We start from the raw sequence: 27,794 nt of genomic DNA, 5'->3' as shown, positions 1-27,794 counted from the left end.
CAGGGGCTTATTTCCTATGTAGATCTATCTCACAAATACATTTTGGGCTCCCACTGTCACCCATGGCCTTCTTCACCAGAATCTCTCAATTTAGGCTCCAATCCTATTCCTTAAGCTTCAGATTATATTCTGCAGTCACTGATGTCAAAGAACGAACTTTTTGTCTTGATTTTTATCTGTTATTTTCTTCTTTTCCAATCCACTTATTTCTGCTCTAGAAGATGTGATTTCTTCTCTCTGGAAGGTTGAAGGCTATTGCGCTGCTCATCTTTCAGCTGTTGTAGATGCTGGGCTAAGGTGCTGATTTGGGTTTCCTCCTCTCTTTTGCCATGTGTGTTAATTGCTATAAATTGCCCTCTGATAACTGCTTTGTCTGTATTCCAAAGGTTTTGTTCATGGTGTGTTTGTTCTCATTTGTTCCAAGGAAATTTTAAGTTTCACCCTTCATTTCATCTGTTTCCTAGTCGTTTTAAGTATTATGTTGATTACTTTCCATACATTTAATTTTTAACTTTTGTACTTTCTATTGTTGATCTCTAATTTTATATCTTGGTTAAAATTTTCTCCATCCATTAATTGTTTAGTTGATTTTGTCTTCTGCCTAAGGCATGTTTCTTGTAGATAACATATGGATGAGTTTTGTTTTCCTGCCCAGTCTGCTCCTCTCTGTCTCTTGATTGACGCATACAATCCAGCAATATTCGGTGCCCATATTGGTGTATATGGGCTTGCTGTTGTCATTTTGCTGCATTTGTGTGTTTTGCTTTTGTTGTGTATGTGTGTGTTTGTATTGGTTTATTTGTTCTTCCTATACTTCAGTGCTATTCTGAGTAGTGTTTTCAGTGTGTAGACTACCAGATGGTGGTGTCTTGTATGCTGATTTCAGGGTTTCCTGTCAATGTTGAATATCTGTCAAAAGTCTTCTGAAACTTTTCAGTCACTGTGAGTGGTTTTGACATTCGCTGGCACAGAGGAGTTAAGGGTCAATCTCAGGAGGCTACAGCGTACCTTTGGTTACACTTTTCCACGAGGTAAACCCTACCTGGATTGTAGCCATGTAGTAATTTTCCAGGTGTTGGACTTGCTGAGACATCAGAGATTAAGAGAGTCTTCTTTCTGGCTGTGTTTTTAGGTGCAAAAAAGAGCTTTTCATATACATGATTGCATTAAGTCTGTTTCATTATCTAGCTGACTCTATCTGAAAGTTTTTCTCAGAGTTTTTTTTTTAATTTAAAACACATTTATCTATCTTATAATATGTGTGACTATGAGTTTTTTAAATACAGGGTTTTTTTCTTACTATATCTTCACATTAATAGCTTATGTATGGATATACATTCAAGAGGTTTCAATTTTGTAGTAAAATTTCAACATCTTTATTTATTTTCCATGAACTTTAGAAAATATAATTTATGTAAACATAATATAATGAGAGTAGAGTTTTAAGCAAGTAAAACACAAAGACACATCACTAAGGTCTTTAGCATGAGGTAGAAATGGTGTCTAAGAATTTGCTGAGATAGAAATTTCAGAAGGATGTTTAGAGTCAAGAAAAGTGCCACAAAAGCATGATTGACGGCAGATGAAGACATCAGAGTTACAGGTGGGACTATAGAAACAGGAAGGAGACTGTGATTGGGACACTTAGGTTAGACAGATGTGTTTACAAGATTAGCTCATGACCTTCCAACCAAGACCATCAGGGAATGACTCATGACTGTTGAACTCCCTGTGGCAGTTTCCATCCAGGAAGCACTTACTCATACCCTCAGGAGAGAATGTCCCTCATCAGGCTAGATAGAGAGTGGAGGGAATTTACTTTCAAGGGTAACCAAATGTACTCCGGTTAATGGTCAGAAAGGGGTTCAGTGGACATTTGATTCATTCAGATGAATTTTGACTTTCATTATCATCTATAGTCTTAGACAAGCCAAGTACTTGGAATTTAAGCTCTCATTCTATCCATTACTTACTTACACACACATATGCACACAGAGGAGAGGGGCGCAAAAGAGTTTTTATAAAAAGGAAAGGAAAAGATACTGGAATTATTCCACAAATATTTTGAAGCTCCTTCATGGGTTTGTGTGTGTCTTTATGCATGCACAAACATACATAGAGACACATGTGTATGTAGATAGACACGTAATTAAATAAATGTATGAAATAATTCAACTTAAAGTATAAAAATACTCAACCAACAATATAATAGAATTCAAATAATTGATATTAATAAGAAAAATTAGATAAATGCACTGACATTCTGTAAAATCAATCATGAAAAAATAGAATTAGCACAATGTTTTATTAAATACAAGAATACCATACATGACATAATGAAATATGTGGTGAAATATCTAGAAAATAAGATGAACAAAAGTAGTGTGAAAAAGTAAAATAACTGAAGGTTAAATTGATAATTAAATTTTAAATGAATTTTTTTTCAATTTGTGTCAAAACAACCCCCAATATTTACCATGTCCAAATGGCTGTGAAGAATGTTTCATGATCTTCATCAGAACCTGAGAACCCTTGTATGAGGATTTTCAAAGAATGTAACATGAAATCAGAAATGTTTATAGGAATGATATAAAATTGGCAAATAACTAAGGAAGTGGAGGAAATTTTAGGAAAAACATACGTATAGAAAATAATATAAATATAACACTAAATAATATGTCAGCAGGCCAAATCCACCTGTGTATAAATTAATTTTAATATTATGGCCAAGTATTAATAGTCTGAAAATAGAATTTCAGTTTTATAATAACATGTTATGATGGAACACCTCAAAATTATAAATTAGAAGTGGTTAGGATTATTTTAAGAAGGTTATAAAAGTATTTAATAACATGTTGAAATCACTCATGATAAAGAGAATAAAACCCTTAGAAAAATGGAAACTGAAGTAATTTTTCATCTAAAAATCTGTTTATTAAAAAGCTATCAGCAACATTGCAATAGTACAGAAACCATTAACCTGATAATATCTATAGCCTTCGTGATGAAGAAATATTCCAAAATTGTTTTTAAGGAAAATGATGATCCAAGATATCTATTCAGTTTTGTACTGCAATTTCCAGATGAATAAACTAAAAGAAAAACGAAATAAGAAACAGAAAGTTTTAAAATATAAAACATCATTCTTAGACAATGCTATTTTCCTCATTGAAAATATTAGAAATGGTAATAAATATTCTACAAATTTGACTGAATTTAGATGAATGTACAAAGTGTAATATCATTTAAATATTCTAAATAGGCATTTAGTGCTTTTACTTCTTTTACTTACCTTCACAGTAGTCACACATAGCATAAGACACCAAATGATGATTCTAAACTAATTGTTTCTATATATATATTTGGAAAAATAATGTAAAGAAATTATTTTGTGACCTGATACTATGTTTAACTAACACAGGGATATTCAATCTTTTTAAATGGTAAGCCATATAAAATTTTCAGTTCTCTAAATTAGTCTGTAAACTCAACCAAAAAAATCAGGATCTCGTCTCACGCTTTATTTGCTTTTGAAAACTCAATTCCGACTAATGACACCCTTAAAATGCACCTCAGAAAATCAAAGCCTTATTTTTGTCAATGTTAGAGACGTGGCGTAGGTTCCCCCTAGAGTGGTCTACACCAAAGGAAATAGTTCCCATTTCTATTCCAGCCTCACAATTGTTAGATCTGAATCCCTAAAAAGTAAGAGTGGCCGAAAAGATCTTTATGATTCCTATAGACAACAAAATATGCATTTATTCAGTCAACTCACATATAATTTAAGGGTTTAGTGTATGTCAGACAGACATTGGATAACAAGAAAAAACAAAGTCGAAGAAGGCTCTCTCCTCAAGGATCTTGCAGGCCACTGGGGTATAGAGGGAGAGTCAATGGATACAACCTGAGTACAAACTACAACAGAAGACACTCATTGGATGTGTTATCAGAAGAGAACAATATTACACTTGGTAAAGTAGCTGGGTAGTTAAAAAGCGGAAGACCGTTGACAAGGTGTATTGACAGCGGTTTCACTGATAGGCTAAAAAATAAGAACAATTTTGAAGATGGCGCAGGGCAGGGCCAGTGTTTCGTTCTGTGGTACATAGGGTGCCTATGGGTTAGAACCAACTCAGTAGCACCAAAAACAACATGTCGGAAGACAATAGAGGGATTCAGCTGTGAGATATGTGAAGGAAGAACATTTCAAGCAGAGGGAAATCAAGTAGGAATACTTTGAGAAAGGGTGTACTTGGTGTGTTTGAGAATCATTGAGGAGGCTAGTAAGTCTGAAATCTATGAACAAGGGGGTTAAGATAGAAGCCAGAGAAGTGATCAAAGTCCAGATGATACATTTAGGACCCACAAGACTTATTAGAAATGCTACCTGAGGTTTTTAAGATTGTAAATCTTTACGGAAGCAAACTAGTTTTTCTCTCTTCTGAGAAGCTACTGTTATGTTTGAATCATCTCCATTTCAGTTAGGAGGCTGGTGCTTAATTTGCTGCACCACCAGAGTTCCATCAGTGTTGCCTTAGGGGTGTCCAATGAATGGTGGTGGAGGTAGTTTTTCTTGTGCCAACCTGGCCGAAAAACACATGTGGGGTTAATTAAAGGGTGAAGAGATAAATGGCTTAGTGAGCCTCGCCTTTCTAGTTCTTGGGTCTCTTGCTCTGTGATGGATGGACCAGGGTGCAGCTACCTTAGCCAGTTCCCTGCTTCAGCTGGCAAGGCTCACTTCCTGCAAGACATCCCCAAGGAGAAGCCACCTGGACCGACACCGATGCAGCCCTAGGTGCTGGAGCAGCCATATGGAGACCCCTACCTGCACTGAGGTGCTTACACATTCACTGACGCGGCGGCTTTCCTCCTGCAGTCGGCATCATTGCCTGTGTTTTGTGAGATGGAGGACTTTGCGGATTGGTGTTGCACATATGGGTTAATGGGTTAATGTTGGACATGTGGGTTTGGGCAGCACTGGGTTGGGATGTTTTATGGATGCACACTTAACCTTCATATAAAACTCTCTCTTAAACATGAGTTTCTGTGGATTTGTTTCTCTAAAGTACCCAGTCTACACAGTGGTCTAGAACCACCATACATTTACTATTTTAATGCCCTCCTTGCTTTATTATATATGATTCAACCTTCATGAATGAATATTATTGAAAGTTTTGTGCTGCCATCAACCCAAACTACTTAGATAAATAGTGTGTGTCCCACAGAGAGTTTACTATATACATGTCAAGAATTCGTGTATGGCAGTTTATAGACACAACAGTTCATTTACACAAAAAATTTTAAAAGCCTGTCCAGGGTTGGCCAACTTTTGATACTGAGGAGTCAATCCTTTCTCTCACAATTTAAAAATTATGTGAGAGTCTTAAATATATTTTTACAAACAAATGAAATCACCATTATCTGAATAATATCTTTTAAATGTTTTGATTTTACTTTGGTGTCACAGGTAGGTACTGAAACAGCCACATATGGTTATAGAGCTGCAGTTATAACCCCGGTTATACCATTGGCTTGTTCACATTTTACCATGTCAGGAGGTAGTATATGAGCAAGCACCAATATTACAGAAGGAAGAAGTGCAGGCTACCCTGGATGTTGTAACAAGGCTCCAGGAATTAATGAAATACCAAAGGAAATGTTTCAACAAGCTGATAAAACACTGGAAGGCACTTAATTGTCTACTCCAGGAAATTTTTTCAAACAGAAATTTGACAATTTAACTGGAAGAGACCCATATTTGTACCCATTCCAAACAAACATGATGCAACAGCATACTCAAATTATAGAATACTATCTGTGGTACCACCTGTAAATAAAATTTACTGCACATCATCCAGAAATGTTTGCAGCAACCCATCGACAGGGAACTGCTAGAGGTGCAGGCTGGAGTCGGAAACCCTGGAACAGGGGATATCACTGCAGATATCAGCTGAACCTTGGCTCAAAGCAGAGAATGTCAGAAAGATGCTTACTTGTATTTATTGACTATGTCATGGTATTTGACTGTATGGATCAGAACAAAGTATGGATAAACTCACCAGCACAGCACTGCCTCGAAACTCAGTAGCTGAATCACTAGCTAGGTTCTTCTTTCTTGGCCAGGATCATTGAAGAATCTTATATTGGTTAGCAGCTACTAATTTTTTGAATGACTCATCTGTTTGGAGGCCATCTAGCACACAGCTGACATAGGGTGATCCTGACTGGGACAACTAGATAGTCCTTCACGTGATGCCTCTTATCCTCCCGCAGCCAACCAAGCAGTTGCTGTTCAGTCCACGTAGCCTCGTGGAACACGCATGTGTGCCAAGAGTATACCTTTTCCATAGTTATTCTAGTGCTGACTTTCCAAATCTGTAACTCCAGAAGCTTCTCTGGAGTGGATTCAAACCTCTAACCCTTCCGTCAGCAGTCAAATATGTTATCTATTTCCACCATGCAAAGATGCCTCCAGCAATTTCGTCCAGGCTTATTCAAGTGGACCTGCAGGTTGCCAAGAAGCAATGTGATTTACAGGCTACACTGAGAATTTCACAATGTTTGTTATGTTGTATTCTGTCAGCCAAAATGACATCATAAGGCCAGCACTGCAAAATTTTTTAAAAATGGTGTTGACACAGGAGGTGAATGATTAGGGATGTTAATAAAATCTATATTGTATTATATTTTATAGACATATAGAACAATTTCATAATCTATGTGGTAAACACATGAAGATGCTTCAGAATGGGCATGAAAAAATGGAATTAAAAGATAATAGTTTTCCCCAAACTCCCACATATAATTTTGATTGTGTGGTAGTGTGAAATGAAGAAGCTACATGATCCTTTTGCATTTTACAAACTTAATATTGTTGAATTTTGGTGACAAATATATTTCTATTGCTAAAGTTTATTTTGAAGTTTAAAAAGTCCCTTCAGCAATTTACAAACTGTGTTAGGACAGATTGATTAGAGAAACACATCCAGGGACACTCATCTATGTCTAAGGAAGAACTTTATGTCAAGAAGTCATATATCAAGAAAGAAATCAGCCCAGCCCAGTCCAACCCAAGTCCATATATCTGATACTAGTCCATAAGTCCCTCTTCAGACTCACACAACCACATGCAACGATGCAGGATGTAGGCGTATCGCCTACCGGTGGATGCCAAATTCCATGGATCCAATGGCGGGGGACACGTGTCCACGGCTCTGGCAGGTCACAGCATGGCTCAACAGCAGGAAGGTGAAGGCAGAAAAAGAGGGAGGGGTTCCTAGGACCTTGCTGATGAGAGGGCCACACCCACAGGGAGGTACCATCAGGCTGTGACCTGAATGACAGGCTAGACTCCACCCATACACTGTTATATCTTCAAGTTGACACAAACTTAAGTAGCTACTGCACAAACATACATACTTACAGAAATCTCATAGAGAAACAATACCTCCAAATCTCACTGCCATCAAGTCAAGGTCAACTCATAGTGACCCCACAGGACAGGGTAGAACTGCCCCTGTGTGTGTAACTTTCACAGGAGTAGAAAGCCCTGTGTTTCCCTTGGGGGATGGCTGGGGTTTCAAGTTATTGTCTGTAATTTGCAGCCCTATGCCACCCTGGCTCCCCAACAATACCTAGAATTGACAAATAAGTGGGGATGGTGTGGGAGAGAGCTTCTTACCAGTTCTCAAAAAGAGATTTGAACATTTTTATTGACATATAATTCACTAGTTTAAACATATTAAAGAGTTGTGCAATCATCCCCACAATCAATTTTAGAACATATGTTTCTGTTTTGTACTTGTTATTATTAGATTCCCATGTTCCCTCCAACACCTTCTGCCATCATCCCAAGCACAAATTAATCCAGTTATTGTGTGTATAGATTAACCTATCCTGGATTTCATGTCAAGAAAAGCATACCAAAAAAACCCAACATCAACTCAACAACAATAACAGAATAAAACATTGCAAACCAGTTGAAAGCAATAACAGAAAATAAAGGAAGCCAAAACAAATTTAAAATGGGTTGAAAGGGAAAACCAATGACAGGGGTTGACATAGTTAAAGTTTATTGTGCCAACCTGGCCAATAAACACATGTGGGGTTAATTGAAGAGTGGAGGGATAAATGACGCAGTGAGCCTCACCTTTCTAGTTCTCAGGTCTCTTGCTTTCTAATGGTCAGACCAGGGTTCCCTGCTTTAGTTGGCAAGGCTCACTTTCTGCAAGACATCCCTGAGGAGAAGCCACATGGACCTACCCCGATGCAGCTCTGGGTGTTGGAGTACTTGTGTGGATACCCCTACCAGCACTGAGATGCTTACACATCCACTGATTTGGCTTTCCACCTGCAATCGGCATCATTGTCAGTATTTTTGTGAGATGGAGGAGGACTTTGTGGATTGGTGTTGCACATATGGTTAATGTTGGATTTATGGGCTTGGGCAGCACTGGGTTGGGATGTTGTCTTGATGTGCACTTAACCTTTATATAAAACTCTCTTTTATACAGATAAGTTTCTATGGATTTGTTTCTCTAATGTATCCAGACTACCACAGGGGTCAAATACAATGATGAGTTTCACTGTTAGGCAGTTCTCAGGCAGCAGTTCTCTCAAACCCTCTGAATTCTTCCTTGCTGAGTTGTCTGGGCGCCTAAATGGGAGGCCTTTCTGCCACTTAAAACCTGAGAGTGGCACACGCAGACAAGGGAGGCTTACTTTGAGTTAGTGTTGTTGTTTCTTTATAGCTGAAAAACAGATCACTTACATCGTGTGTGTGCTTTCATGTGTGTTTTTCTTCTGGGGAATTTTACACCAAATAAAAAACAAAAAGCAAGAGAGGGCTCTTTTTATTTTTTATTTTTGCCTAGTTGAAATAAGCTACATTCTCAAGCAGCCAACGGTTAAGTTTATCTTGGCAGAGAACAGTGGAATTTGATAAACTGCAATGTCCTCTTTAGGAAAGAGCTACACACAGTTCCACCCAGGGAAATGAAAAAAAAAAGATTATTCAAATGTGCTTTCATTTTCACTGCCTTTCTTCTTCAGGAGACGGAGTGGCCATGGCTGGTGAGTGACAATTTTTTCCGTTGTTTCTGCCTGTGTTTGGGGGTAAGCTACAGCTCTGGGCAAAGAAGGAGGAGGCATATGAGGGGCCTCAGCAGACATGGGTTTACTCTGGTTATGGAGAGAAGTAGGGTGTGAGAGGGGCAGCACTGCGTGTTCTAAGGAAGAATTTTCGTTAATATGTTACATTTTCTAGAAAGAAAGTAAAGTGAGATTTTAAAAATCTGGATCTGTGGTCTAACCTGTTGCAAATCACTTCAAGCTCTCTTTTAAAACTCTTATCGACCTTAAATTCTGACTTGTTTTAAAATGATCCTAAAAAGTTAACGCTCGAACCTGGCAGAGACATGACCCTGAGAGACCGTTGCTCAGTCTCACTTTCATTTCCTCCATGTTTCTCTGCTTTCGGGGCTTGTGTCTCCAGTGGAGAGCCAAGGGGGCGCCGCATGTGCTCCCTGGTACCAGGCTCAGCATGCAAATCCCTCCTGGAGTAGAAACAAAACCCATCCTTTCCCAGACATGAGTCCTCTGTGCTGTGCTGCTGAACACCGTGGCTATCATGAATTTTCTAAATTAATTATCAATAAAAATGGCAGCTGTGACAATGTTTCTTACTAAAGTTGCTTCACTTCTCTCAACTTTAGTTTCCCCCTCATGTAAAAAAGAAGCGACTGGAATATCATCAATGTTTCTCTACTTCTGGCCGTGGGTCCTGTAAATCAGTCAGTCCCTGTCTCTGTCTCTCTCGTGCGCACAGGCACACACACACACACACACACACACACACACACACACACACACCTTAAGTTAAGTACTGACAGTGTCAACTGTGGTTCTATTTTCGTAGGTCGGCAATCTCCCAAAGAGGATCCTGTCAAGATTGTGAAAAACATCACAAAGAACATGCTTGATGGCTTTATTGATGATTTGGTGGAGAAAGATGTGTTCAATGGAGAAGAGTTAAGCAAATTGGGGGATTGCATTAACACGATTGTAAAAAAGACTGAAAATCTGGTAACAAATGTTACCGAAAAAACCCAAAAGGCAGGCCAAATATTTGTGGACCGCTTCTGGAACCCAAATAAACAGCTGAGTTTAAGTGAGTAGCTTGAGCTAAAGGACTACTAACTTGCTCTCTATCGTCCATCTGTGTAGCCGGATGGCTTCCTTGTTTCTCATCTTTGCATGTGAGTACAAGCTACTCATTTCGTTAGCTCTACCTGGCCTGCTGCCCTCCCCTGTTTAAAACTAAAGAATCCCCTGAGTGGCCCATTGTCTATCTGAACACTAGCAAGGGCAGTATCACTGCACAATCTCTTTGTCCCTTCACAGTCATGCACTTATTACGTCACGGCTACTCCTGAAAATGGCGAATCTCCTCGAGGCAGATATTTTTCTGTTTGTTCATGGAAACGTTCCACATTCTAAGAACCAGAGCCTGATATGCAATAAGTACACAAAAGGTGCACATGGCCTAAGCTAACCAGTGTTATTGGAGATGTGCTGATCGCAATGGGAGTCATTAGTTAGCATAGACTACTCCGGCTGTGCAATGTGGATTGAAAAAGTCATTCCCAGATACAGACTGCTCCATAGGGCAGGATCCATCACCTCCTGTCTAGCTGTGACTTACCCACGTTATTGGCATTGAGTCCATTTAACTCACAGTGAGCCTCTCTAGGATTTCCAAGACTGCGAATCATTGTGGGAGCAAACAATCTCATCTTCCTCTCTCAGAGCAACCGGCATGCTTGAACCACTGAATGTGTGCTCAGCACCCAAAGGTTCCTAGCTCTATGGCTTAGCTCTGAACTAAATTTCTGGAAGTTTAGATATCGGAAAGTTAGGGGAGGACTGAGAAGATTTGAAAAATTTAAAAAGCATATATTTCTCTCTCTCTCTAGGTTATGGCTCAGTCAGCACACATTTTCTGATAGTAAATGTGTTAGATAGTAAATGTGTTGAGGTGTGGCTCCTAGGGCATCTTTCGTGATGACTAATATTGGCTGTAGAGCAGCAAAGCAGCCATGGGCGGCATGGGCACGAGTGAGCGGAGGGATGTCCCAGCACACTATTTCCAAAGCCAGGCGGTAGGCCAGGTTCGGCCTGCAGGCCATAGGATGTCAACTCTGCCCTGCTTACAATATATACATGGATAAGTATATTCCTGCTTCTTGGAATATTCTTCTGGAACTCTTTCTCTCTCTCTTTGAAAGACAAACAAACAAACAACTACCTCACCTGTATATACAATGGTAGATTTTCCTCAACATTGGGAAATGAAAGTCTTGACTCGGTATATTTTTCGTCCATGAACAATGAAAGCAGGGTGATAAACAGTTCTTCTTTTCCTGAAAACCCTGCCACCTCCTTCACTTGACATAGGTTTCCATCCTCCAAAACCAGCTTGAAGCTAAAGAATGGGGGGAATCTTAAGCAACCAATGATAGCATGACCATTTACTTCTCACTGCATGGGAAAGACATGGACGTGTACAAGAGGGTCCAGACACCTGGTTATGCTAACACCCTGTTTTTCATATTATTCCAGAATCTCGTTCAGAAAGTGATGATGCTGAAACTGAGAGCACTAGGTCATCTTCCTCGTCTGCAGGTAATTATCTCCAAATCCCAGAACCCAGTGGAAATTCTTCAGTCTGGGGTATCATGCAAATGTACTCCACATAAGACATATGGTGCCTGGGTGCTCAGTCTGCGTGGGCCTTTGTAAGCAGGATTTGGAATAAATTATATACTCTTAATCTTTGCTCATTCTGCCTCAGGACATTAAGATGAAAACAAAGACAATGGACAGGAGGAAAATGCTGAGCCAGGCCAGGCATCAGGTCTCCCTCCAATAACCCAATGGCCAATCCATTGGGAATAAAATAATTCAGTAGGAATCCTATGTTAGAGCAAAAAGTCCACAGGATTTAGATTTTTTAAAAATGTGAATTTTCTCTCATCGTTGACTCTGATAAGATCTCTCAAAGTAATGTTAAAACATATACCTCTGTCTTTTAATTATCCTCAGAATCGCCAAATGAAAGTGATCATGAAACTAATGAGGAGGCTGAATTGGCTCAGGCATCACTTCCACCCGTCACAGGTAATACTCTGTCCTGGACACACAATAGCATCATGCAAGCTAGGTCTGATAAAGACCTCATGAAAGACTAAAGATATAAGAAACTACTCATTGCAAACCAAAAACGAAAACAGGAAAAAGATGTGGGTAAGAAAATCATGCATATAGTTTTAAAAAAGAAAAGACAAGAAAGAACACCTCAGTATGAGTCACCCAAACAAGGCCATCACCCAAGCAACTGATAAGGGTTTTTGCCCGCACTGAAAAGTTACAGTGTCTACCCAGAGGTAGTGATAGACGTAGAATATCTTCTTTCCCAAGCACCATATTTTCAGAAGTTTGGGGGATATTTCATGAATGAAGAAAAACCTTGTAACCACTGGTAATTATTTTATTAATTCTGCAAATACTGTTCTAATTTCAAGGCTCAGAGCAACAAAAAAACACACGCACAATAAAGATCTTACATTCATGAAGTTTAAAGTATAGTAAGGATAGACATTAAAATATAAACAAGAAAGTAGTATAATTTCAGAGAATTTACAAGAGCAGAGAGATTATGACCCAGGACTGGACATGTGAATTTGTGAATTTGGGTGGTAGGAGGGTCTGTGAGCTAGCATGATCCAGTAAAGTTTTTTTTTCTGTTCAAGTGATATTTTCATATACATATCTAATAATGGAGAGACTGTAATACAAATCTCTGAGGTAAAAGCAGCCCACACGAAAGAAAGCACTACACTGGATTAACTTTTTATTGTGAGAGGCTCAGAGAGAAGGGCAATCCGTCTGCAGAATGGGTATTATGGGGAGCATGTTAGAAGAAGCTGCCAGAGTTAGACACAGACAGCAACATGTAGTGTCAGAGGAAATGAATGTGGGTTTCATTTTCAAAAGAAGCGTATGAAAATTTAAAGCAGAGTGGTGACAGATAAGCATAGAATCAAATGGTCAATTTAAGGCTGCTTAAGCATTTTTCTTATGGAATGATAGTTTGAGACTATTATTTTAGCAATGGGAATATAAGAAGTGGCTAATTGGGGGAGCTAATTACAAAATAGATTTCACAGAAAGTAATTGATGGATTGAATGTGGGATTTAAAAGGGAGAGAGGAAAAATAAAACCCATAAACTTTGGGTTTGTCTTGACAACCAGCTGTATGGTGGTTTCATTTACTGAGACGGGGAACAGCCTGTAGTTTTGGGGTGGGAGTGCAGGTATAGAAGCAGGTAAACACCAGGAATTATAATTTGTACTTATGGAGGTTGACACATCATTTATAGTCTCAGATAGATATTCTGGAGGCAGGAGGTGTTCAAGTGAATAGTAAAGAGAGAGATAGAGTCTGGAAATAAACTTTGGTATTCAGCAGTTGAGGTAATATAAATAGTATTTAAGATAATGCGACTGGAAGAAGCCATTAGAGAGATGGTGTGTTAGAGAGTAAAGCAAGGCGCAGTATAGCAGCATCTAACATTTGGAAGTGTGAAAGAGGGAAAGCCAACCAAGTCTGACAAGTGATATAGGAATTGTAATTGTTGTTATGTACCATAGAGTTGTTTTGAACTCATTGTGAGGCCCTGTGATAGAGTAGAACATTTGGTGGGATATTTGTGGCTGTAGCTTTTATAGAACTGGTTCACTAAGATCTTCCGCTACTAGAAGCTGTTGGATGTATTCGAACGGACAGTCTTTCCATTAGCAATCAAATGCCTGGTTGTGTCACTTTGCTTTTGAATAAAAACTGGAAAATGCTGTGTTACAGAAGCCTAGGGAACAGTTTTCAAGAAAAAGGATGTATTCCACCAGTTAAGTGCTGAGGAAGCAACCCATAACCCGTAGTTAACTTGATCATAAATATTTTATTTAAGTGCTAAGAATAAACACCAAGTGGATTGCATGCAAGAAAAAAATAAATAAAAGTTTTAAAAATAGAGTAAAACTATGCAATACCTCCAAGTATTTGTGCAGAGAAGGAAATCTGGGGAAAGTGAGAAAAAATAGCTTCAAAAGATATATGTATAAGAGAAGATCTTTAAAAGACCATTGATAATAAGGTATGCTTATATGAAAATGGTATTAATGGAGAAGGAAGTATGAGACAAACTGATGAACTGATAGTGGAGGAGAAAGAGTTATATGAATGCCAAGGTGAATCCTTGAGGTTGACACAGGAATAAATTCAGAACATGTATAAGAATGTGTCCTGAAGGCTCAAATACAAAGTCAATGTTTAGAAAATAATGATGGCAATAGAATCACAAATATGCTTGATACAATTGATGTATGGATTGTTATGAGATGTAAAAGTCCCCAATAAATGGACTGTTGTAAGAGATGTAAAAGCCCCCAATAAACGGATTATTATAAGAGATGTAAAGGCCCCCAATAAGAAAACATGTCCTTAGAGAGCAGGAAGTGCACATTTTTTGTTGTAGTAAGAAGGAAAGCTAGGTGAATAGAAATGTGAAGAGATGATGGGTTTGGTGATTTAAAAAGATAAAATAATTCTCATGAAACAAAACTTAAAGGATTTTAAGGTTTGTTTCCTTAAGGGAAAACTTAAAAAAGAGAGAGAGAGAGAGAAGATAATTGGTATTTATTTTCAAATATTTAAAGATATTATGTGTCAGTAAAAATTATAAAGTTTTTATCTGTGTTAAGCTATCTTGCTAGATACCTAGAATACAAAGATGAAATGTATGATCCTGGTCTTAAGTAATTCTGCATTACACGGGGGAAACGGAACCACTATGAAGATACAATAATTGCTTATATGGGGGCATCTACAAAGCAATTGGAACTTAAGTGAAGACATATTGAATGAGGTCTCAGAGTTCATGGATTTTGACAAGCAAAGAAATTAGACATTTTCTATAAAATCTCCATGGGAGACCACTCAGCAGTATTTAGAAGGCATGCGTGTGATGATGCACAGAATGCTTTAGGATCCTGTAACTTCTTTGTCAGTGGCAGAGAGAATAGGACTATTGTAAATTGGGTTAAATACCAGAAAAGTGATTTTTCTAAGCTCAATGAGCAACCATGAGGACAAATAATAAGACCCTTAATTAACACATGGACGTCATCGGAGTATTTATTGCAAGAATTTAGTCTAGGTAATGGAGAGTTCGAGATGCGTCCCACACTGTGAGGGACTCTAGCATGAGGGAAATTCGATTAGAAACCATCCGATGGTCTTCGACTTAATATTAGGTCCTTTTCCAAACCTTAGATTTGGTGTTGATTTAGTTCCAACATGTCAGACTTGAAAGTTTACTCAGTTTTGTGAACACTAACAATGACAACAAAAACTAATTTAAAAAATGTATGGTGTGGTCAGTAAGAAGCAGAAGAAGAAAATGATTCCAATGTTTGTTTTTGTCTTGCTAATTATAAAATGAACATCTTTAACTATTTGAAAACAGCTACCATATGACTTAGACAGCCATTTCTTTCAGAAACATTGCTCACAGTACGTGGGCCTATGGGAAGCTTTTCTGCTGCTGATGGGAATCATGACCCAAGGATGAGAGAATTGCTGAGAGACCTGCAGGATGGCAAGTCTGTGAATGCTGCTGTTTAATTAGCTTCTTTTTTCTTTTTTTTAATAGCTTCTTTGGAAACTCTGGAAATTGATGAGTTGAAGCTCTGCTCTCATCGTCGTTTCCAAACAGTGAAGACAGAAGAGGTGATGTGAGCTAGAATCGGGAGACACACCATCATTTACCCAAAAGGAGGCATGGGGAATTATTGGAGATTTTCAGTTCTTGTCACAAATGCTTTGAGATCAAACTCAAGGTCATTGAAACCAAAGGACATTATCTTATTGAGTTTTCCTCACATTAAATGTCTTCACTCTAAACTCTATACCCTCCAAGTGAAGTTCCTAAAGTAAAAGCTGAAAATAGTCTGCGTTTCTAACCCGGGACCATTCATTCTGTCTCATATGAGTCTGTGGTTAATTTCCACCCCCTTCTCAGATTATCAACACCTGTTTTGCATCAAGAGTCCCTGGGTAGTGCAAAGGGTTAACAGAGTGAACACAAGGTTAACACAGTCTGCTCCCGAAACTATGAGCAACTGAAAACACCATGCAGCGTAATTGTACTCCGACACACAAGGGGTCGCCATGAATCAGAGTCAGTTCAAAGACTGTATGTATACACACATGTGTATATACACACATATATCTATTTACACACATATATGTGTGTGTGCATACACATATATACGTATGTATAAAGAAAAACACAACTTACTCTGTTTCTATTGCATGCAGATTTATCCAGTGATGGAAGAGGAAGGCCGGACACGGTTGGCTCTCATCATCTGCAACAAAGTGTTTGACCATCTTTCTATGAGACACGGTGCGGAAATAGACATTTTAGGGATGCAAGCACTGCTGGAAAAACTTGGATATGCAGTGGTTGTCAAAGAGAATCTCACAGCTCAGGTAATGTTCCTTGGGAGACATACAGCATCGTCTCTGCGGGTGCAGGTCTGAACCTCTCCCTCTGGCAGGGTCAAGAACAAAGTGTACACTGGTATAAGCACTGTGTTTGCTCCAAAGTGGGTTCTTTGCAGTATTAGCCAACTCCAATGTACAGACTCATAGAAGCGATTTAGAGCGGCTTTCTGCTGCAATAATTCCTTCAACATCTAATGGCGTTGGGTCCTTCTGAAGCTCTCAATCTGGGAGGCAAATTGTCGAGGTCAAATATTAACTCTAGGATTACTGGAAACCAATAGGAAAAGTCCAAGATAGTCTTATAATTTCAATGTCTTGTGTGTGAATGCAAATTCAAAAGCACGAGACAAAATTTTGTATATCTGTACATATACAAATATACACACATCTAAAAAATTATCTTTTGGAATTTGGGCAAATTATCCTGTGGGCTTTTAAAAAACCATAGTAGAGCTAACTTTAATAAGTTTCATGATAAAGGAATTTAAATGGTGTTTCTAAGTTTCATATCAAGATATGGGTTCACCCCTTCTCTCAAGCCCTTTCTTACTTTTTCTCGCTCTCTCAGTATGTCTTCAATTAATAAAAACTTACAGACAACCCAACATGTAAAAGAGTTGCAAAAAAATAATCAGTATTGTTGGACACATCTCACCTCACTCCTCATGCCCTTTGCACTTCAATTCCCAGCATCTTCAGAAATCTGACTGTTAGAGACCATTGAAGTAGTGCTACCTGAAAATTCTTCTAGCTGTAATATTCTATAAATCTAAATTGTTGGGTTTTTTATGTCAGAAATCTTTTCTCTTAAAATCTCTCCCAATTTGAACCCCCTGATTTCTCAGGTTTGCTCCCTGTGTGAATATTATGTACGATTTGAGCATGGATTCTTTATCTGGGACTTCCCTCGGTACTGATGCTGGGTTCTTTTTCAGCAAATGGAAGCAGAGCTAAGGCAATTTGCTGGCCGGCCAGAGCACAAGTCCTCAGACAGCACATTTCTGGTGTTTATGTCACATGGCACTTTGGATGGAATCTGTGGGAAGAAACACAGTTTACAAGAGCCAGATATTCTGAAAGACGATATCATCTTTAGTATTTTCAACAACAGCAACTGCCAGAGCTTGAAAGACAAACCTAAAGTCATCATCATGCAGGCCTGCCGCGGCGGTAAGATGGCGCTGAGGAGCTCCGAGGAGTACAGGAATGATGGTGCAGTTGTTTTTCTTAGGCTGGTGTTTATTCCTCATTTCATCGGGGGTGACTAGAGAACAAACCCTTGAGTTCTCTGACAGTGAAGCCTGTGTGAGGCAGCACCCCCTGGATGACCTTGTTATTCTAGGTCTTGCAAGTTTGCTGCCCCTGACAGCGTGTAAGCTTACCTGGCAGAGCTGTCGGTAGTCAGTATTTGACTCCTCCTTCACTGCCAAGTTTCTGCTCGACACAAGGTCTGCCTTTCCCAGATCTTGCTGTCTTAGATCCAGTGCAGCAAGAAGTTACATTTATTCTGCACTGTTGTTAAAGAAGCAGTAAGTTACATAAAATAATGAGCAATAGCCCAGCCATTCAGAACTAAGTGGTCAACATAGCCCTCCCAAGCATAAAGGAACTCGATGTTGTGTCCAGTCAATGAGGTAGCTTATAATTTGGGGTGTGTATTTTTCTTAATCATTTTTATTAGTTGGGATTTGATACATATCACTCCCTATGTCAATCACATCAAGTAGAATTGTACAATTGTTACCACAATCGGTTTCCAAACAGTCTTTTTCTGTGTGGACTAACTGCGTGGAGTTGGTTCCACCTCAGGGTGAGTCCCTGTGTAGCAGAGTAGGGTTGTGTCCATTGGAGCTGCGACACAGATTTCCGGAATCTCAGTCACTGGGTGTTTCTTAAGAGCATGCACAGGTGAACTTGGACAACAGTCGTTAGGCTCACACAAGTGCTTATCGCCTGTTTGGACCGCCCTTTTCTAGCAATAAGAAACTCCATTTTTAATGAACCCCTTATTGAAATGCACTGACGCTAAGGCATATTCAATAAAAGTGATTTAAAAGAAAATAGAAATGTAAACTATGGTTGGTGGATGGCTATCTCCCCAGGAAGTCCTGGGATCGTTTGGATGACGGACATGGGAGAAGCATGGGCGCATCCCTTTCAGTGTGCCGTTCAGAATGATGCAATCACAAGGGCCCATGTGGAGAAGGACTTCATTTCTTTCAAAGCATCAACCCCACGTAAGTGACTCCAGGGAATGCAATTTCGAAATCCATTATCTGGCAGGTAAAATAATTAAGCATGATCAAATGTTGTCACAGATCAAAAAATCTATTCTCTGTTTTATGGCATACTTTTGTTCGAGGAGAGATTGAAAGTACTGAAACCTTGTTAGAAAGCAATGACTCGATTTTGGAGGGAAAATTTCAAATTTGCAGGACTTTGGTGAGGAACCAAACTTCAGACAAAAAGCTAGTAATATGATGGTTGTTGTTGTGTTTTATTAAACATAGCAGAGACGTGTATCATCTCATGATCTTATCCATTTGATTATCTGCATGCAATTAAATGAACAGTCACGGACACTGTTAGGACTTGTCTCATACCTTTTCATTGTTAAGTGAGGCTAGTTTTAGAAAGCTGCTTAGCATTTACATTCATGTCTTCAAGATAACAGAATTAATGACTTTCGGTGGGAGAGGAACATAGAGGAATCTCTATTGTTTCTATTCTAAGCTACATAAAATCTCTATCAGTAACGCACTATATTATCAATGAAAGATAGCAAGGGTACCTTTAGAAAAGCTAATTGACACAAGGCCCAGTCCTCCATGCTACAGTGCGGTGAAAGTAAATTTAATGTTCATAGGAATCAACTGGGGGCCCTATTAGAATGTAAATTCCGACAGTTGGTTTGAGATGGAGCCTGAGACTTAGCCTTTCTTAAGATTGTCTATGGAAGTGGTTCTCAACCTTCCGAATGCCACGACCCTTTAATATAGTTCCTCATGTTGTAGACCCCAACCATAAAATTATTTTCGTTGCTGCTTCATAAGTGTAATTTTGGTACTGTTATGAATTGTAATGTAAATATCTGATGTGCAGGGTGTATTTTCAGTGTTCCAAATTGAACATAATTCAAGCACAGTGATTAATCACCAAAAGAGTATGTAATTATATATTAAGAAATATTTATTTCTAATTACAAGTAAATGAACTTTCGTCTTGAGCATAGTGTAGCATGGGTAATAGTGTTCATGCAGAGTACTCGTATGTGGGTATATTGCATGTGGGAGGAACTGCCTGGAGACAGATGGAGGAGCGGTGCCTCAGTTCCTAAAACCATATGAAATGTGTTTTCCGATGGTTTTAGGGCCAGGCAACCTCTTTGAAAGGGTTGTTTGACCCCCAAAGGGGCCGCAATCCAGTTGAGAACCACTGGTTTATGGGATGCTAGTACTGCTGGTAATTAGCCACATTTGAGCAGTGCAGGATTAGAGGACCCCAAGGGTCTAGGGTAGAAAATAGGAAAAAGATCATGAAATCATTCAGTACTCATATTCACAAATAAGCTCCATTTCTGTTTATATATATTGATACTTTATTTTTTAATCCTTATTATATATTATGTGTTGTTATTTACATATAACTTACACTGCCATTTCTACACCTTCTATAATCCTGGTATTCATCTCACTCAAGGTGAGTTATTCTGCCATCATTGCTATCAGTTAACCTTTCTCCCTCTTCCCCCTCCCTTCCCTTTCCTTACCCTCATGAAGCTATTACTCCCATTACTGAGTCTGAGGGGTTTGTGTCTCCTGAATTCCATAAGTTGAAAGGTCTTGTCTGTACTGATTAATGTACACCAGACTAGCTAGATTTTTGAGGTAGGACCGAGTCATAACAGTGGGGGGGGAGAAGGATTCGGACCTAGAGAAGTGCTGTGTCTTTTGTCAGTGTGATCCTGAACCCTGGCTGGATGCATCTTCTCTTCCGTGTGGCCCCTCTGTGCTGGAATGTTCAATCATCCTTGGATGGGCTCTGGGCCTCTACCTCAAGCCCTCTCCTTCACCTCGGTGATGTTGTTACTTTTTGAACTTTTGATGTCTAGTCTTAGTGACACCTCACGATTACACAGGCTGTGTCCATCTGGGTAGACTAGAGAAACAAATTCATAAACACGCATATGTATATAAGACAGAGTTTTATATAAAGGGTAATTGTACATTAAGAAAACATCCCAACCTAATCTAGTTCAAGGCCATAAGTCTGATATAAGCCCATATGTTCAATACCAATCTATAAAGTCCTCTTCAGACTCAACAAACACATGATATGAAGCCAAATGCAGGACAATCACAAGGCAGTGGGTAGAAAGTCTTTGGGTCCAGTGGCATTGTAAGCATCTCAGCACTGGCAGGGGTCTCTCTGTAGCTTCTCTGGCTTCAGAGATCTGGTTGCATCCATGTGGCGTGTCAAGCTCAGGGCACTAGAGTACTTCCATGTGTGTTGTCAGCTGTAATGTCTCCCAGGCAGTGGCAGAGAGAGAGTGTCTCCCACCTCCAAGGAGGAAGTACTGGATTTTCCAAGGAGGAAGCCTCCAAGGAGGAAGTACTGGATTTTCCAGAATTACTAGGAGAAGGCCATGCGGTCTCATTGGCTATAATCTGATTGAGAAACTAGACTCCACCCCTACACTCTTAATCCTCAAATTGACAAATGATTATATATCTACCACAGAGGCTTTTTTGCTTCTTCCATGTGGGCTTTGTTAATTCCCTACTAGATGGCTGTTTATTTGGCTTCAAGCTTTTAAGACCCCAGACACTATACTTTTTAATAGCCAGGCACCATCTGCTTTCTTTGCTACATGTGCTTATGCACCCCGTTTGTCTTCAATGACCATGTCAAGAAGGTGGGCATTGCCCAATCCCACATTGTTAAAACCAAATGTTCTTGTGTTGAGGAAAAACTCGTATAGAGGCCCAAAGTCCATCCACTATCTCAATGTATTACCTTGTAAATATATGTACATAGACCATTACTCCATTTTAATGTATTAGCATATTTATGTATGTACACATCTATGTTTGTACCTCTATTGTTTTCTTTCTAGTTCTATCGTCTATTTAATTTTACCTTCCTCCTGCCCACTATCTTTGTCTCCCCTTGTCTGGCTCTCTGTAGCTCCTCTCGGCTAGATTATGGTTGCTCCAAAACCTTCGGGAACCCTACACACCCCCACCTTCAATTTTAGATCCCTACTTCTTCTCTTATCCATGACTTTATTTTCTCACCCCTCCCTTTCTCCTGTCTCCTCATCCCCAAAAATCTCCCTGGAACCATCTGTTCCATTGATTTCTCCTCAGGTTTGCTTTTCATGCCTACCATACATAGATAGATGCAACAGAAACAACAAAGACTAGAAAAACAAAACCAGCTACAAAGAAAGGAGGGAGAGAGGAGAGAGAGAGAGAGAGAGAGAGAGAGAGAGAGAGAGAGAGAGAGAGAGAGAGAGAGAGAGAGAGAGAGAGAGAGAGACCATAGACCATACATAGTTTCAGGTCTATCCTTTGACCTTTATGACTATATCCCCAATGACCCAGTGGGGCTCCAGGCTCACTGTGCCTCTAGTCTGACAGCTATTTTCGGGATTCCTGAGGGGCTTCATGACTTCTCTCCCACTGCTGATCTGTTGTTTTCTTTTCTTGGCTCCCACTCACTGCAAGGGGGTGCGGGGGGTGCGGGGTGGGGGTCTTCAGACAGGGCTCACTCCCTGCACTACGTCCTCAAAGTAGTCCTCCGTACCACTATGCTCTCATGACGGGACATCGTATCTCGATATTTTAATGAAGTAGATTGAGAAGAGAAAGTCTACAGTTTTAGCATTTAATAACTTTTATAGAGACACACAAAGCGTAATATAGACTCTGAAGGAAAGTTTAATTAGGAGAATAAAATTCAGTGGGTAAAATAATTGCGTTTAGTTATTGTACACATAATGATTCAAGGTTCATTATGTTCTAGATACACTATTAGAGCCAATATGGTACTGGACATGCGAAACTGGAGAATGGTGCCAGGGAGGCAGAAATAAATTGAGGGGAAGAGGGCACCGTGCTCTCATGGAAGTAAATCACATGTACCAACTGTTAAAAGTGCTCCAAAGGGAAAGTAAAATAACAGGCACTGCGAAGATAAAGGAGTTAGAATGCCAAGAAGGGTAAAAGGGGACCATTCCAGACCAAAAGAGCTGTGTGAATGGAAACCTTAGAAAGAAAGGGTGACGATGAGAGGGTTGGTGGGCTGGAACACAGTCAGGGAAGGTGTTGTTCTGTAGAGGCAGACCAATCAGAGGCCAGCTAACTTAAGGTTTCATACGTTACAGAAAGATTTGGCCCTTTATATTAAGAGTGATAGAAAATTTGTGTGGGATGTAAGCAATGGAACGAAAGGGTGTTAAAGTTTAAATGATTTCTCTGCGGACTGCAGAGAATGGGTTAGCGTAAATAAGGATAGTAGTGGGCGATAAATTCTAGCACCACTGCAATATTCAGGTCACATGAGATTATATTCCATTTAGGCTGAAGTGAGTTGCTACATCCAAAAATTAATTAGTATATAAATTCAGTATGACCTGGTAATTTAGTGGGCATGGAAAATAAATAAGAAGAGATTGTAGAGGTGACCCATGTGTTCAGGTGATGGTTATGGTGCATTTATTAAAATAGGAAACATTGCAAAAAGGTTTGAGATGTCTTTGGGATATTTCTAAATGTAAAGATTAGAAAATCGCATAATGGTACTTATTTTAGAAAGGAATGTTGCATTGGAGATAGAATTTCATTAGGCATTCATTTAAAATAAAGATAGTCTTTAATGTCTGGAAATAAAGGGAATGGTCTCGAAACAAAGACAAGCATGAGAGGATTGCCTAAGGTTGGGGCTTGAAGAGCACTAATGATCAACGACCAGCACAAGAAAGATTAGTCTGCAAAACAAACTCAAAAGGCTTGATCAGAGTCTAGACAAATAATTGGGTTTAGTGACTTGGAAGTCATGGGTGACCTTGAGAAAATCCATTTGGTGAAGATGGAGTGGAGAGCAGGAAGCCAGGCAGGAAGAACTGAGTGTGAGCAGAGTAGGGGAAATGGAGTCCAGAATTATAAGTAAAATTTGAGAAACTATCAAAGAGAAGAAGTGGGAAGCTAACCCCAGGTAAGCTGGTCATAGTTTGGCAGAGATTATCTTAAATTTTTTTCAATGAATTAAGAAGCAGACATAAAGATATAGTATGAAACAACTAGGAGTGAATGTTGAAAGCAGGATTTTTTGAAGTGTTATCAGAGAATAAATAATTGTGTGGCCACGTCCCAAAATATTATAATGATATTTATTTGCAGATAATATTTCTTGGAGACTTGACACCCATGGCTCTCTCTTTATTTCTCGACTTATCAAGTGTTTTGAGGAATATTATAGGTGCTATCATTTAGAACAAATCTTCAGAAAGGTAAGCATATTTTTATTCCCTTCTTCTAAGTTTATGGTACAGAAAAACTCTTAGAACCACTCACCAAGCTTTTTAGAAAATCCTGAAGCCCCAAAGTCATCCTGATGATCCTTCATGAAGCTGAATTCCTTTAAATAAGAAGCTCTCTGAAGTTGACCATAGGAACATAGCGAGTCTTTCCTATAACCTTTGATACTGATATTCCTGCTCATTCAGGGAATGCTGCTTAGGTTGGCGCTAATTCATACACGTATAACTGTATTTTTTAAAGTTTAATTGTTTTGTTTTCATTAGACTGAGATAAACAGCAATAATTCACATTATGAATTTTCTCAATTAAAAAAAAGAATCTTGTATCCTTCCCTTAACTGGTTTATTTATATTTTTAGGTTCAACATTCATTTGAAGTCCCAAGTGAAATGACTCAGATGCCCACCATTGAGCGAGTATCCCTGACAAGATATTTCTACCTCTTGCCTGGGAATTAAAATACATAAGAGGCATCCCAGGTAATGACTGTGCCATCTGCTCTATAAGGTCTGATAACTTGGAATGCAATGATAACAGGCAGTCATTTTATTAGTTATGGAGGTTTATCTTATCTGCCTTTGTCTTAATGGCTTTGTAAATCCAATATTCTCCACTAGAAGACCCTTCAGTTCTACGTTTCTTAAGGACTGCTCAATCAGTGGAAACTTCCCAAAAATCTGATTGTCTGTAAAAATCGGAAATACTATGTGCAGTTGGTGTTTAGCTTATTGATGGAGTCACTTCCATGGAGTCACACACCACCTTGTTGGAGCTGAAACCCATCTACACCACATGGTCAATTACCTATTGAATTGATTATAGGCAATAGCTTCACATTTGGAGATTGTTTACCTCTAATGAGGGTTGATATCCTGGGGCAGCACATCACTAACTGCGAATTAGAGAGAAAATGATAATTTTATTGGGATGTAACACCAGCGAAGAAGTCAGCTACATAGAAAAGCTGTCTTGATAGTGCCCAGATTACAATCCAATATCCGGAGAATATACTTCTTACTGTGAAATTCATATGCAGGAATCACATCCAGATATTTCATAGTAATTCCGATTTCAGCATAAGCACAGGAAACAATTGTTGGTCATGAGCAGGTGAAAAAAATATATAAGGTCCATTAAGTCTTAGGCCAGTCTCAGAAGGTTCTCTTGGCAACCAGATAGTAGGACCAAACTTTTGCTCACTAACAGCAATTAGATGAAGCCTGTGAGCACTAACTGTCCCTCTCAGGCAACATCCTCACCCAAACGACTTGCCTCTGAGTACAATGTAGCAAATTGTAAAAAATGTATGCAGTGCATGAAGTACCTTAGACTAATGACATTAAGTAAAGTACCCCAGGCTACATACGGGATGACAAATCCATCTCCCTATTATGAAAATATTTCTCACAGTAGAGATTAGTTTTATTTACATCTCACCTCTGTTAACACAGTTACTCCAGTTCTCTTCTCTGTATTTTCTTCAGGAAAATGAAAGCAGTGTGGTCTAAATCAACTACTTTGTCCTAAGGTTTATTTTTTTATCAAGAGTGTATTGTACACTAACTTGGTGGCATAGTGGTTATAAGTTGGACTGCTAACAGCAAGATAAGACGTTTGCAAAATGGTGCATTCTCCTCCTGGAAAGACTTACAGGAAGCTCCACCCCGGGCCACAGGACCCCAGGCTTTGGAATTGGCTCCAAGACCGTGAACTGGTTTTTTGGTCCCCAAGTCCCACCTTTAAACAAATAAGGGTCTAAGACCACGGTCCATCTTTGTTGCATTAAGGTTCAATAAAAAGTATTATGCTTGTTTTATACTTTTGTTTTTTGGTTAAGTCATGAGTTTAGTAGAAAATAACTTACATATAGAAAAATATAAAGACTATTTTGAATAAATATTAGGTAGGTTTTTAATATAATATTAATGGAAAATATTTCATTCAACACTTATATTATATATTACTTAACTTTTACCCTCCATGCAGTACTTATTTAAAGTCTGTACACAATATTTATTGTCTATACACAGTGAAATAAATATGTGTATGCCTTCCATATTTCTACATATTTTAATTTTCATAGAAAGTGGGTTAGTCTGGGTACTTTAGAGAGACAAATCCACAGAAACTCGTGTTTAAGAGAGAGTGTTATGTTAATGTTATGTGAGCGTCAAGAAAATATCCAAACCCAGTGCTGCCCAAGCCCACAAGTCCAACAGTAACCCATTAACCCATATGTCCAACACCAATCCACAAAGTCCTCCTCCATCTCACAAAACACAGGCAATGATGCCGATTTCAGGAGGAAAGCTGAGTCAGTGAATGCATCTCAGTGCTGGCATGGGTCTCCACACAGGTGCTCCAGCACCCAGGGCTGCATCGGGTAGGTACATGTGGCTTCTCCTTGAGGATGTCTTATAGGAAGTCACGTTTGCCAGCTGAAGCAGGGAACTGCTAAGGCAGCTGCACCCTGGTGGGACCATCACAAAACAAGAGACCTGAGAACTAGAAAGGCAAGGCTCACTGAGCCATTTATTCCTCTACCCTTCAATTAACCCCACATGTGTTTATTGGCCAGGCTGGCACAATAAACTAACTCAGAAAGTATTCCTAAAAGTGGAATCATTGAATCAAAGTATAAATATTTTCAGAACATAATAATTTCTTATGAAAATGATGCTATCTTATATATAAGAAGAAATCCAATATAGTAGTTGATAGGCAGAATTATGTCCCTTTTCTATACAGTCACTAATTCAATAAATGAAAAATGATCAATTGTATTGACATATCTTTTTGTATTACAATCGGTGGATTTTTAAAAGCATCTTTGTTGGTCAGGGAGACCTAGGTGTGCAGTGATTACAAGCTGGGCTGTCAACAGTAAGCCCTGCAGTTCAGAACGTGGTGAGCTACTGCCAAGGAGGAAGACAGGGCTTTCCTTCTCCCTGAAAGAGTTACAGTCTCAGGAATCCTAACAGGCATTTGTAGTCTTCCTACAGGGCCACTATGTATTGGAATTGACTCCATGTCAAGGAGTTTTGTATTTTTCTCTCTTTTCCCCAAAATATTTTATGTCTTTCTTATCAATTGTTAAACTTCTATAAAACTATATTAGCTTATGATGATATACTTTCAAATATTTTTCATCAGTTTGATATTAAATTTTGTATGTGCCATTTTGTGGAATATATAAGTTCCAGCCACCTTAAAGTCAATACTAACTGGGTTATCAGCGTAACCTACAGAAACAAATTCATAGAGACGTTCATAAGTGTATAAGAAAGAACTTAGTGTACAAGAGCAGTTGGATATTGAGAAAACGGCCCAGCCCAGATCAAGTTCATAAGTCCAATATTATCTCGTATGTCTGATATGAATCTATAAACTCGGTCTTCAAACTCACAAAACACATTCAGTGATGCTGAATAGAGGAAGAACACAGCCAATGGGTAGGAAGTCTTGTGGATCCAGTGGTGTTGTGAGCATCTCAGTGCTGGCAGGAGTCTCTATGTGACTACACCTGCTCCCAGGACGTGGGCTCTATCAGCAGAGCACCAGGTGTCTTGTCAATAGAGCATCTCTCAGCGAGTCAGCAGCGAGAGTGTCTCCCACCTCCAGGG

General features: G+C 39.1%; 1 protein-coding gene across 2 annotated transcripts in view; it reads left to right on the top strand.

Annotated features, from left to right (window-relative positions):
* The first annotated feature begins 8,883 nt into the window (after window positions 1-8,883).
* LOC142445038 (caspase-12-like) overlaps window positions 8,884-27,794 on the top strand; it is a 43,077-nt gene continuing 24,166 nt past the window's right edge. Inside the window, exons 1-11 of one of the 2 annotated variants that reach the window (XM_075546531.1) lie at window positions 8,886-9,072; window positions 9,917-10,168; window positions 11,620-11,682; window positions 12,103-12,177; window positions 15,772-15,848; window positions 16,440-16,613; window positions 17,564-17,798; window positions 18,731-18,865; window positions 24,032-24,141; window positions 24,531-24,650; window positions 25,656-25,987. In XM_075546531.1, coding sequence (XP_075402646.1) covers window positions 9,018-9,072; window positions 9,917-10,168; window positions 11,620-11,682; window positions 12,103-12,177; window positions 15,772-15,848; window positions 16,440-16,613; window positions 17,564-17,798; window positions 18,731-18,865; window positions 24,032-24,141; window positions 24,531-24,629 — 1,275 coding nt within the window. In that variant the 5' untranslated portion in view covers window positions 8,886-9,017 and the 3' untranslated portion in view covers window positions 24,630-24,650; window positions 25,656-25,987. Of the gene's footprint in view, window positions 9,073-9,916; window positions 10,169-11,619; window positions 11,683-12,102; window positions 12,178-15,771; window positions 15,849-16,439; window positions 16,614-17,563; window positions 17,799-18,730; window positions 18,866-24,031; window positions 24,142-24,530; window positions 24,651-25,655; window positions 25,988-27,794 lie in introns of those variants that run through there. The other variant, XM_075546532.1, reaches the window with a different exon arrangement.

The sequence above is a fragment of the Tenrec ecaudatus genome, chromosome 4 (genome assembly GCF_050624435.1).
Source record: "Tenrec ecaudatus isolate mTenEca1 chromosome 4, mTenEca1.hap1, whole genome shotgun sequence".
NCBI lineage: Eukaryota > Metazoa > Chordata > Mammalia > Afrosoricida > Tenrecidae > Tenrec > Tenrec ecaudatus.
The sequence above is the reverse complement of the archived record's forward strand: the minus strand, read 5'-3'. Positions and strand labels throughout refer to the sequence as shown.